Source organism: Cotesia glomerata, linkage group LG9 (genome assembly GCF_020080835.1).
Source record: "Cotesia glomerata isolate CgM1 linkage group LG9, MPM_Cglom_v2.3, whole genome shotgun sequence".
Taxonomy (NCBI): Eukaryota; Metazoa; Arthropoda; class Insecta; order Hymenoptera; family Braconidae; genus Cotesia; species Cotesia glomerata.
In genome coordinates, this window is record NC_058166.1 from 16,259,894 (window position 1) to 16,272,843 (window position 12,950).

The window sequence follows — 12,950 nt, forward strand, 5'->3', positions numbered from 1 at the left end:
CTGGCGGTGATTTGATAAACTAATTAAAAAAAATAGAAAATGTGGATTTTTAAAAATGTTGATAATAATAATAATAATAATAATATAAATTTCACAAAAAAATTTTTACAAGTGAGAAGAAAAAGGCCAAGACACCATCTGGCGGTGACTTGTTGAACTAATGAAAATAGATTTTTGAAAATGTTGATAGAAATACTAATAATAATAATATAAACTTCACCAGAAATTACTACAAGCGAGAAGAAAAAGCGCCAAGACACCGCCTAGCGGTGACTTGATAAACTAATTGAGCTAAATTTTTGAAAATGTTGAAAGAAATAATAGTAATAATAATTATAATAATTATAACAGTTGTCAACTTAGCAACAGATGGTAGTACAGTTCTCCAACAAAAAAAAAGTCTTAAAAAAACATAATATATATAGGCACATGAAATCCGAAAATGGCGAAACTCAAGTTGTGACATTGACCACCGACACTTAATTTTTTTCTACAAAATATTACCGTGTACCTACGCACAATAACTATAATAAAATAATAACAATAACAATAATAGTTAATAAATGAAAGTGTGTTGAAACATAACACGGTTATTATTATAACCGTCAAGTCATCGTTGCTAGAGTTTTAGTTCGAGAAATAAGAACACACACGCAAGACCTTATTTGTGGAGTGTACACCAACTTAGTTTTATCAACAAAAACAAATTATTTATTATTACATTTACATATAACTTATACAATATATAGATTTGTTAGTATTTTATAAGTCTATATTATTTTATTGTTACAGTTAAAATTATTTACTTGGTTCAGTAATTATTAATGAATACAATATATAAATTTAATTATTAATTGAGTAATGATTCAGTGTTGAAACTAGATCAACGTGTTAATGATCTATTTTTTCAAAATTAGGTATTTAAATACCAAGATAGATAAAGTTAAATATCAAACAAGTTTGTGGGGATGATTGGATAAGACACAATCGAGATTATCATTTATTGAAAATGGATTATCCTATTCACAAGTGTATTTTCCAAGGTGATATTCAATCACTTAGTACTTTAATAAGGACGCATAACATTGCTGAAAAAGATAAACATGGTAATTATTTAAACAAAAAACTACCAGATGTACGGTAATTTTTATTTATATTAGTTTGACAATAATTGTTTTCTTCGTTAATAATTTTACTATTATTATTGAGATTGCAGGACAAGTAAAACTTGGACAAGCTAATTTAGGTCTGGAATTATTTTAAATAATTCTCATTTAAATTAAATGAATTTATCAAGACAATTATTATTTTATTAACAAACTAATATTGATTTTAAAGTTATCAGACATCTGCTGTTTTTGTTCATTATTAATTTAATTATTAAAAGTATTAGTAATAATTTTTTTTTTTAAAAATGATCTTTTAGGTTCTAGAAATATTTTCGACAATTTTATGATAATAATGATGATAGAGAAATTAATGATACTAAAATTAGCAGACATTTAACTATTTTTAATTTTTTTTTTTATATTTAAAAATTATAAGTTAAAAAAATGTTTGAAAAAATTTCTATCATTATTTTTTTTTTAATTTTCTACATGTCAAATTTTTTCTTAAAGATTAAAAAAAAATTTTTTTTCAAATGACTAACTTAATTTTCATAAAAATTTTATAATAATGATGATACAAAAATTAGCAGACATTTAACAATTTTTAATTTTTTTTCATCAATAAAAATTATGAGTAAAAAATAATATTGAAAAAAAATTTCAATAACAATTTTTTTTTAATTTTCTAGATTAAATTTTTTCTTAAAAATTGAAAAACAAATTTTTTTTTCAAATGGCTAACTTAATTTTCATAAAAATTATATTTATATTCTAGAGTTTCGTAAATTATGTATTTACATTTTTTTTATGGTCACAAGTCAAGCTGAATTAAAAATATCTATGTCGTCATCTTTATTCGTTTGACGATGAAAAAGAAAAGTTTCGTTTTAAATAAAGATTATTCTTAATGGGTAATCAGAAAAAATATACCGGAAAAAATTTTAAAGTTATGAAAAATTTATATTATTAAGAGAATACGAAAAATTTTGTGGCCAGTATATTTATATGATAAAATGAGTTTTTGTGGTTAAATTTGGTATTATTAGAAAGGTCTTAACTTGGAGTTGTGCCTTTTCAAGGTTTCATATCATTCTCACCAATAGTCAATTTATGATGATAAGTATTTAGGCTGCGTTCGAAAATGCTCTATCTCTAGATACATATTGAGAAATGACCTTGTATTTTGTGAAATATTGACATTTTTAAAGATATAAGCTCATCCTGATGTTACACTCATCAATACCTTTCATTTGAGTACCCACATCAATTTTTCATATATTTCATATATTTATATATATTATATATAAGTATATATGAAAAATATATCATAAATGCATGTGGGTACTTGAATGAAAGCTCTTGATGAGTGTAACAATAGGATGAGCTTATTTCTTTAAAAATGTGAATAATAAAGCAATGACGTTATATTTTGTCTACTGATGATATTTTTAACGATATAAGCTCATCTTGAAGTTACACTCATTGAGACCTTTCATTTGAGTACCCACATCAATTTTTCATATATTTTATATATGTTTATATATCATATATATTTATATATGAAAAATATATCAAAAATGCATGTGGGTCCTTAAATGAAACCTCTTGATGAGTGTAATATCAGGATCAACTTATATCTTAAAAAATCTCAATAATTAAGAATTGACATTGCTATCTTGTCAATTAATGACATTTTTAAATATATAAGCTCACCATGACAATACACTCATCAAGACCTTTCATTTGAGTACCCACATGCATTTTTTATATATTTTCAATGTATATATATATATATATATATATATACATTGAAAATATATAAAAAATGCATGTGGGTACTCAAATGAAAGCTCTTAATGAGTGTAACATCAGGATGAGTTTATTATATCTTTAAAAATGTGAATAATAAAGCAATTACGTTGTATTTTGTTCACGGATGATATTTTTAACGATCTAAGCTCACCATGACAATACACTCATCAAGACCTTTCATTTGAGTACCCACATCAATTTTTCATATATTTATATATATATATATATATATATATATATATATGTATACATTGAAAATATATAAAAAATGCATGTGGGTACTCAAATGAAAGCTCTTGTTGAGTGTAACATCGAGATGAGCTTATATTTTTAAAAACGTCAATATTTAAGAAAGTACAGTGTAATTTAACAAGAGTCATTAGTTAATATAGCAAAATTTTATTCATTTACAGTTCACAAGTCCTGGGCAATCACCCAGTGACTGCAAAGTTGCTAATTTATATTATTTCATTAAAATTATTATAAAATAAGAATTATAATATCCACCCCCACAATTTAACTGAAAAACAAGCGGCTCCAGAATGATCGCTCTATTTTTTGTTACAAAAAAAAATCTATTTTTATTTTATAATAATTTTAATGAATTGTTCATAAATTTAAAATTTTCTCCGGTCTATTTTTTCTGGGATTCTTTTTAATGATACTAAAATGATTTACCTACCAACAACTCTGCTTATTATTATAATAATAATAATAATAATAATAATAATTATTATTATTATTATTATTATTATTATTATTAATTATTATTATTATTATTATTATTATTATTATTATTATTATTATTATTATTATTATTATTATTATATTAAACCCAAAAAAAATTAATAAAATAAATTTTTTTAAACAGGAAACACTCCGTTGCATTTAGCAGTAATGCTAGGCCGTAAAGAATGCATCCAATTACTGCTCGCCCACGGAGCGCCACTGAAGGTGAAAAATCTCGCAGGCTGGAGCCCCTTAGCCGAAGCAATAAGCTACGGGGATCGTCAAACAATATCTTCATTAGTAAGAAAATTAAAGCAGCAAGCCCGGGAGCAAATGGAAGAAAGGCGACCGGACTTGGTGTCGGCGTTACACAAAATGGGGGACTTCTACATGGAATTAAAGTGGGATTTTCAAAGCTGGGTGCCTTTGGTGTCCAGAATCCTGCCTTCAGACATTTGCCGAATCCACAAAAGCGGCGCGTCAATTCGCATGGACACAACCCTGGTGGACTTTAATGACATGAGATGGGAACGAGGCGACATATCATTTATCTTTAATGGTGACCAGAAACCCGGCAAGTCTCTGACAGTACTCGACAATAAAGCCAAGCTGTACCAACGTGTCCGGTATGAAGAGACGGAGCTCGAGATTGAAGATGAAGTGGACGTTTTGATGTCCAGCGACATTATGGCTGCGCAAATGTCCACCAAAAACATAACTTTTGTTCGTGCTCAAACCGGGTGGATATTCCGCGCAGACAAACGCGAGATGGTTGGTCCTTTCAATGCTGACTTTTATCAGATTAATGGAATGGTATTAGAGAGTCGTAAGAGACGCGAGCATCTCAGTGAAGAGGATTTACAGAATAATAAAGCTATGATGGACACTTTGACTAAAGGAAAGTCTCAGGGATTTATCAATGGCGAGGTAGGTTTTTTTAATTTTTTATCTATTGTTATTATTATTTAACAATTTTTTGAGACGAAGTTTTTAAAAAAATTTTTAGCAATAATTATAAAGTTTTTTAGAAAATTTTATTATTATTATTACTAGCAAGTTTGCAGGTACTATGTGACTTCCATGACTTGTGAACTATAAATGAATTTTGGCAAATTGGACTGTACTTTTGTAACTATTGACGTTTTTAAAGATATAAGCTCATTTTGATGTTACACTCCTCGAGACCTTTCATTTGAGTACCCACATGCATTTTTGATATATTTTTCATATATACATATGTATAATATATATAAATATATGAAAAATTGATGTGGGTACTCAAATGAAAGGTCTCGATGAGTGTAATTCCAAGATGAGCTTATATCGTTAAAAATATCATCAGTGGACAAATTACAAGGTCATTGCTTTATTATTCACATTTTTAAAGATATAAGCTCATTTCGATGTTACACTCCTCGAGACCTTTCATTTGAGTACCCACATGCATTTTTGATATATTTTTCATATATACATATGTATAATATATATAAATATATGAAAAATTGATGTGGGTACTCAAATGAAAGGTCTCGATGAGTGTAATTCCAAGATGAGCTTATATCGTTAAAAATATCATCAGTGGACAAATTACAAGGTCATTGCTTTATTATTCACATTTTTTAAGATATAAGCTCATCCTGATGTTACATTCATCAAGAGCTTTCATTTGAGTACCCGCATTCATATTGATATATTTTTCATATATACATATATATAATATATATAAATATATGAAAAATTGATGTGGGTACTCAAATGAAAGGTCTCGATGAGTGTAATTCCAAGATGAGCTTATATCGTTAAAAATATCATCAGTGGACAAATTACAAGGTCATTGCTTTATTATTCACATTTTTTAAGATATAAGCTCATCCTGATGTTACACTCATCAAGAGCTTTCATTTGAGTACCCACATGCATTTTCATATATTTTTCATATATACATATATATAAATATATAAATATATGAAAAATTGATGTGGGTACTCAAATAAAAGGTCTCGATGAGTGTATTGTCATGGTGAGCTTATATCTTTAAAAATGTCATTAATTGACAAGATAGCAATGTCAATTATTAATTATTGAGATTTTTTAAGATATAAGCTCATCCTGATGTTACACTCATCAAGAGCTTTCATTTGAGTACCCACATGCATTTTCATATATTTTTCATATATACATATTTATGTAATATATATAAATATGTGAAAAATTGATGTGGGTACTTAAATGAAAGGTCTTGATGAGTGTAACATCGAGATGAGCTTATATCTTTAAAAATGTCAATAGTTCACGAGATACAAGGTCGTTTCTTAATTATGTATCTAGATATAGAGCATTTTCGAGTACAGCCTGGTCACGAAATTTTGCTTATTCTCTTAATAATATAGATTATTATCATTATTAATAAAAATTGATTTTTTTTAGACACCAAACAGACGAGCATCTCTAAATCCTCCTCCAGACTCAAACATATCCTGGGAAACTTATCTAGAAGCGCCAGCAGGTGAGTGTCCGCTTCTCGGCAGGAGCCATGTGTACAAAGAAAGCAGTAAAGCATTCAGAGCGACTGTCGCAATGAGCCCAGATTTTCCTCTGACTGTCGACATGCTTCTGAATGTACTTGAAGTAACAGCGCCCTTTAAACACTTCGCGAAACTTCGTCAGTTTGTGCAAATGAAGCTACCTCCAGGATTTCCAGTTAAAATAGACATACCGATTCTCCCAACAGTCACCGCTAAAATAACATTTCAAGAATTTGCATTTAGGAATGACATCAATCCAGATTTATTTCAAGTACCATCGGATTACGTCGAGGATCCTATGAGGTAATTTTTTCTCACTTGTTTAATATCATAAAATTATCTTGTTTTGCTTTTTTATATAAAAAGTTTTTATTTTCTGTTAGTTAAAATTAATTAAATATTTAAGTTAATATTAACGGAAGTTTATAGCAGAGAGTTTGTTTTAAAAAAATTCAATTGTATTCTCATGTTAATAATTACCATTATCTCTGAATTTAATTACACTGTTGATTGTATAATTATCTCACCGATTCAATGTTAATTACTCTTTTTTTTTTTTTTAACCATCTGCTGTATAAATAGTTTAATTACAATATTTATTATTTATTTGAACTTCAATAATTATACAGTGTTTTAGTAATACTTATTTTTATTAAAATAAAATTAGAATCCCGAAAAAAATTTTAAAGTAATGAAAAATTAATATTTCAGTAAAATTATTATAAAAAAATAAAAATTATAATAATAATAATTTTTTTGTAACAAAAAATGAAACCATTATTCTGGGAGTACTTTTTTTTCAAGAAAATTGTGGGTTATTATTATTATTTTTATTTTATAATAATTTTACTGAAATAATATGAATTTTTCATAATCTTTAAATTTATTCTGGGTCTATTTTTTCCGATTACTGCAATAATTATTATGGAGTAATGAAAATCAGTGAACTAAAAAACTGTATATACTTAAATAAATAAAAATAAATTATTAAAGTATTAAAAAAAAAATTTCAGCTACTACGGAGCGTATATGGCAATGATGATGGTTCTACCAGCTTCTTCAGTGTGAAGATAAGACTTCTGACTAATAAAAAAATAAAACACTAAAAAAAAATAAAATTAAACCGTCCATTTTAACAGTTTTTTGTAATTAATATTAACATGCGAATAAATACAATTTAATCGCATGCTATTTAATTGCTTGTTTTATAAAAAATACTACCATCATCATTGGCTAACAATAATCACTAACAATTTGTTTTAAAATGGTATCAGGCATCTTGATCCTCCGATAAAATATCTCCGACAAAATGTTCCAAAAAAAAATATCCCCAAGACCAAATATCACACAAAATCCATGATAAAATGCGTCAAAATTTAATCTCCGAAAGTAACTTTTTAAAATTGGAGTTTTTACACTGAAAAAAAAATTAACTTGATTCAAAAGAAAAATTCTTGAACCAAGAATATAATTTTGAAAAGGGTAATTGTCTTGAATCAAGACGAAAAATTCTTCAATCAAGAAAAATTTCCTTAAATCAAGAATTTTTCTACTCAAATCAAGAATATTAAGTTCTTCAAAATGATATACTTAATTCAAGAACATTTTTTTTCTGTGTAGTTCTGCTTTTAGCAGGAGTTAGGTTTGGGTATTTTCTCAGATATTTTGATGTGTCACGATTTATTTGACATTCGTATAATTTTTTAACAAGAGTTTTGTTTAAGTATTTTTGCTGAAATTTCAAAATTTGGCCAAACTAAGCTCCTGTTAAAAAATTCTGTGAATATCAAATAAATGGTGACACAACAAAATATCTCAGAAAATACCCAAAAGCGGAACTTAAAATTCCAATTTTAAAAGGTTGCTTTTAGAGATTAAATTTTGACGCACCCAACACTGTTGTTCTACTGTCGAATAAACATGCATAAAATCTATGATAAAAGAGCACAACGCGGTAAAGTCGTGTTACGAATATTTATTAAAATGCCATTAATAAGTGTTAAAATAAAATTGATAATTTTTTTTTCAAATTTATTGTTTTGAATTGTTTTATTAAAAAATGTAATTATTTAAGGGGGTAAATACGCGTAGAAGGTCATTTTCATGCTGATTTTCATTAATTTTTTTAAGGTATAGAAAATCAATATTATTTATTAAAACTCTCAAGTTATTTTATAGATATATTTATGAGTATTTTTTCGTATTAAACATTCCGACTTAGTAGTTGGTGTGCAGTATGGAAGCCACAATTTTTATCTGAAATCAATGGCTCAGAAAAGTTACTTTTTTTATATGTGCACCTTCTATATGAACTTCAGTTTAAAAAAAAAAGTAAAAATTTGGATTTTTTAGGGAGCTTTGGAATTAAATCGTGATTTTTTACCATTTTTTCATACTTTGTTTATTGAAAAAAATAGTTTAAATAAAAATATCGCGTATAATTGAGGTTCATCTTTAGCGTAATTGTATATATAAAGAAAAGTAATTTTTCTGAGCCATTAATTTCAGATAAAAATTGTGGCTTCCATAGATTTTAAGTTATATTATCATAAAATATGGAAAAATATAAATATATGTAGAAAATAACCTGATAGTTTCAATAGATAACATTAATTTTCATACTTTAAAAAAATTAGCATAAAAACGTTTTTCTACACGGATTTTCCCCCTTAAGGTAGTTGTAGCGCGATAGTCATTTCAACAGAAAATTATGAAATTTTTTTTATTGAAAGATAAATATATTAATAATTCACTACCAAAATTTCAGATCAATTGACCGCACCGTTTTTGAGTAATTAATTTTTGAAATTACCCTGATAGCCAAGTTGGCCGCAACTTTCTGTCAATCTACTGCCGCAACTTGTCACCAACTTGGCGGCAACTCTTGGAAAGTAACTCGGTTGGTGTCAACTTGTTCACCAAGTTGTCACCAAGTTGTCGGCAAAAGTTGCTCTGAAACTTTTTCACACCAAGTTGACGATAAGTTTCTCAAGAAATTTGGCGACATATTGCGGCAGTAGATTGGTCTCTTTTTTCTCAGAAACTTGTAGCCAACTTGGCGCCAACAGTTACAAATTCGGAAGTTGACCGCAAGTTGTCGCTAAGTTGGTGGCAACTATCTGACACCAACTTGGTTGGTCTGAAACTGTGGCTATCAGGGTACATCTTTTACACGTAGCGGTATAGAGAGATGATAAAGTTAGTATGAAATCTTTGGCCCACTCGAGTGGTATGGAAGATTTCATACTAACTTTACCATCTCTCTATACCTCTACGTGTAAAAGATACAATTTCGAAAATTAATTACTCAAAAACGGTGCGGTCAATTGATCTGAAATTTTGGTAGTGAATTATTAATATATTTATCTTTCAATAAAAAAAATTTCATAATTTTCTGTTGAAATGCCTATCACGCTGCAACTACCTTAAGGAGGTCCTTTCGCCGCCAATGTAAAATAAAAAATATTAGATTATGAGTAAATTTAATTTTTTTCTAATAGTTAAGGTCCTTATTTATCTTATAGTAAGGTTTAAATTATACTTTACCGGACAAATTTTTGAAAAAATAAAATTTTCAAATGTTAGTATTTGTTCAGAGTCTTACGAGAAAATCAGACGTTTGCAGTATTTCTCGAATTATACTATCAGTCATGGATTAGATGAAGTAAAAAAAAAACTAAAAATCAGATTTTCGAAATATTCAGGTTTCTTTTTTTACACGCTTTATATTAGCTTCACTTGTATGTCAGTTTGTCAGTATGTCAGTATGTAACTCTCCGTGGGTAATTTGCGCGCCTGAATATTTTTGATAATCAACAAATAATAGTTTAAAAAAACTAAAAAATCACGCTTTTATAAATAAACCAAACTAAAAAGTAAAAAATAAATAATAGTTTAAAAAAACTAAAAACACGCTTTTTATAGAAAACCAAACTAAAAAATAGAAAATAAATTTAAATTAAGAATAGTGTTAAAAATTTCAATAAATATAAATTAATAATAGTGTAAATAAAAAAAATGTATTTTATTTTAAAAAAAGCGTGGGGTGCTTTTTAAGATATTATCAAAATGATAATCACTCTACTCATATCTGTCAATAAAATATTTATAACTATTGACACCATGCACCTCACGCTTTTTTTTAAAATAAAATACATTTTTTTTATTTACACTATTATTAATTTATATTTATTGAAATTTTTAACACTATTCTTAATTTAAATTTATTTTCCATTTTTTAGTTTGGTTTTCTATAAAAAGCGTGTTTTTAGTTTTTTTAAACTATTATTTATTTTACACGCTTTATATTAGCTTCACTTGTATGTCAGTTTGTCAGTATGTCAGTATGTAACTCTCCGTGGGTAATCTGCGCGCCTGCGGCCTTCCTTGGTTCTGGTAGCCGTTTCTCAGGCTCGCTCTCCGAAATCGAACTCTGATTCCCCGTATTTATAATATTTATAAATAATTATTTTTATTAGCTTCACTTGTATGTCAGTATGTCAGTATGTCAGTATGTAACTCTCCGTGGGTAATTTGCGCGCCTGAATATTTTTGATAATCAACAAATAATAGTTTAAAAAACTAAAAAATCAAGCTTTTATAAATAAACCAAACTAAAAAGTAAAAAATAAATAATAGTTTAAAAAAACTAAAAACACGCTTTTTATAGAAAACCAAACTAAAAAATAGAAAATAAATTTAAATTAAGAATAGTGTTAAAAATTTCAATAAATATAAATTAATAATAGTGTAAATAAAAAAAATGTATTTTATTTTAAAAAAAGCGTGGGGTGCTTTTTAAGATATTATCAAAATGATAATCACTCTACTCATATCTGTCAATAAAATATTTATAACTATTGACACCATGCACCTCACGCTTTTTTTAAAATAAAATACATTTTTTTTATTTACACTATTATTAATTTATATTTATTGAAATTTTTAACACTATTCTTAATTTAAATTTATTTTCTATTTTTTAGTTTGGTTTTCTATAAAAAGCGTGTTTTTAGTTTTTTTAAACTATTATTTTTGCAATAAAATATATCAGTTACCGAGATATTTATTGAGAAATTAATATTTAAAAATCACAAAAAATTTTCAAGTTACCTACTATAAAATTGAGTCAAAAGATTTGGCAACGTTGCGTAGCGCGCGAGCTTCAGACCATTCAATAAATTTAAACTAAACTTTAACGCGCTTATGTTTTTCATGCATACTTATTAGTTAATTTATTGTTAACAAATTTTCATAATTCATAATTGAAAAATAAAACAATAATTAAAAAATACTAGCATTCTTGCCATGAGACATTAGAATGTTATGGTTTTGTGACTAAACATTTTTAATTAATTTATTTATTTACACTGACTGCAAAAAGTTAAACACGGTTAAGATTATATTGTGCAAATAAAAATGTAAACAACGGAAATAAAGCGTTGCCAAATCACGGGCAGGTTACTAACAGCTGATTTACAACAGTCAAATTAATTTTTGTATTTAACTATTTTTTTTTTAATTTTCAAAATTTCAACGATTAATGCCTCATATACTATTTATTTTTTAATTTTAGGAATTTTTATGGGTTTTGTATTTTAATTTATTGAAAATTTACTACTACAGTTGTTATGACTCAACTGGAGCGAAAGGACTTCCTTAAGATTTTTTGTCCAGGGATATTCATTCTGGGGATATTTTGTCGGAGGATAAAGAATCATAGAACATTTTAAAATACTCGTACTTAATATATTAACAAAAAAATAATTATTAATTAATAATTTTGCAGATTCCCTGACTTATGACGCTTTGATACTCTAACATTAATTGAAGTCAATTATTACACTGGCTCAGGTTTGATTTCACTTTTCGGGGAACGTTTAGCACTGGAATTCCCGCTTGGAAGCCTTGGTAGTATTTATTCCAGTCAGTGTATGCTACTAATTGAGTAATATATGTTTACTATTACATTACATTGTACTGTAATTTTTTTTTTCCACCCCGATTATCAAAGGAGTGAGTATACGTGTAACTTGTATTTTTTGTGTATGCACCTCTAAAAATATTCGACACAAATTGTTAACTATTAACCCACCTCAGCAATAATTTATATTTATTAACATTTTTTAATCAGTATTAATTACTCGATACAATAATTGTTTACCTGAAAAACATATCACATTTGGTTGTAATTTTATAAATTCATCTGTCATTTAATTTTTATAAATTGTTGAGTAATTAATATTGCATAAAATAAATAATTGTTTTTATTTTATTTTTTTTTTCTAACGAAACAATTAGCTGCTAGTTTCTCAGTCACTGCCAATTGAAAGCTAATTAAGTTAATGCTTTTAATTGTACTGTTAGTAATTGTCAATATGCCTAAGTATTAGGGTTTATTGAAATTTAATTTTTTATTTTTATATTAAAAAAATTTTTGCTTAAAATTTAAGAAAATTTTTTTTATTAAAAAAAAAATTTCACATTTTAATTTTGGAATTTTTTTTATAGAAAAAATTATTAATTAATTTTTTTTTTTTTTTACTTCACGGAATGAACAAGATGATACTGGACATCATTCCAGATAATACTAAGTGATATCTATGGTGAAAAAAAATTTCGGATAGTATTTAAAATCGTGAACTATTGACATTTTTAAAGATATAAGCTCATCCCTATGTTACACTCATCAAGACCTTTCATTTGAGTACCCACATCAATTTTTCATATATTTTATATATTTATATATATGTATACATGGAAAATATATCAAAAA

General features: G+C 26.6%; 1 protein-coding gene across 3 annotated transcripts; it reads left to right on the forward strand.

The window, feature by feature from the left end:
- The first annotated feature begins 436 nt into the window (after positions 1-436).
- On the forward strand, positions 437-12,147 carry LOC123271388 (ankyrin repeat domain-containing protein 13C). Of its 3 annotated transcripts, XM_044737690.1 has the most exons (5): positions 437-753; positions 918-1,106; positions 3,793-4,577; positions 6,078-6,478; positions 7,189-7,287. In XM_044737690.1, the coding sequence occupies exons 2-5, from the start codon at positions 1,010-1,012 to the stop codon at positions 7,241-7,243; spliced, it is 1,338 nt and encodes a 445-aa protein (XP_044593625.1). In that variant the 5' UTR covers positions 437-753; positions 918-1,009; the 3' UTR covers positions 7,244-7,287. The 3 variants fall into 3 exon arrangements, with proteins under 3 accessions (XP_044593625.1, XP_044593624.1, XP_044593626.1); XM_044737689.1 differs by lacking the exon at positions 437-753 and having other exon boundaries at positions 780-1,106; XM_044737691.1 differs by lacking the exons at positions 437-753; positions 7,189-7,287 and adding an exon at positions 11,964-12,147 and having other exon boundaries at positions 781-1,106.
- The last annotated feature ends 803 nt before the right edge of the window (positions 12,148-12,950 follow it).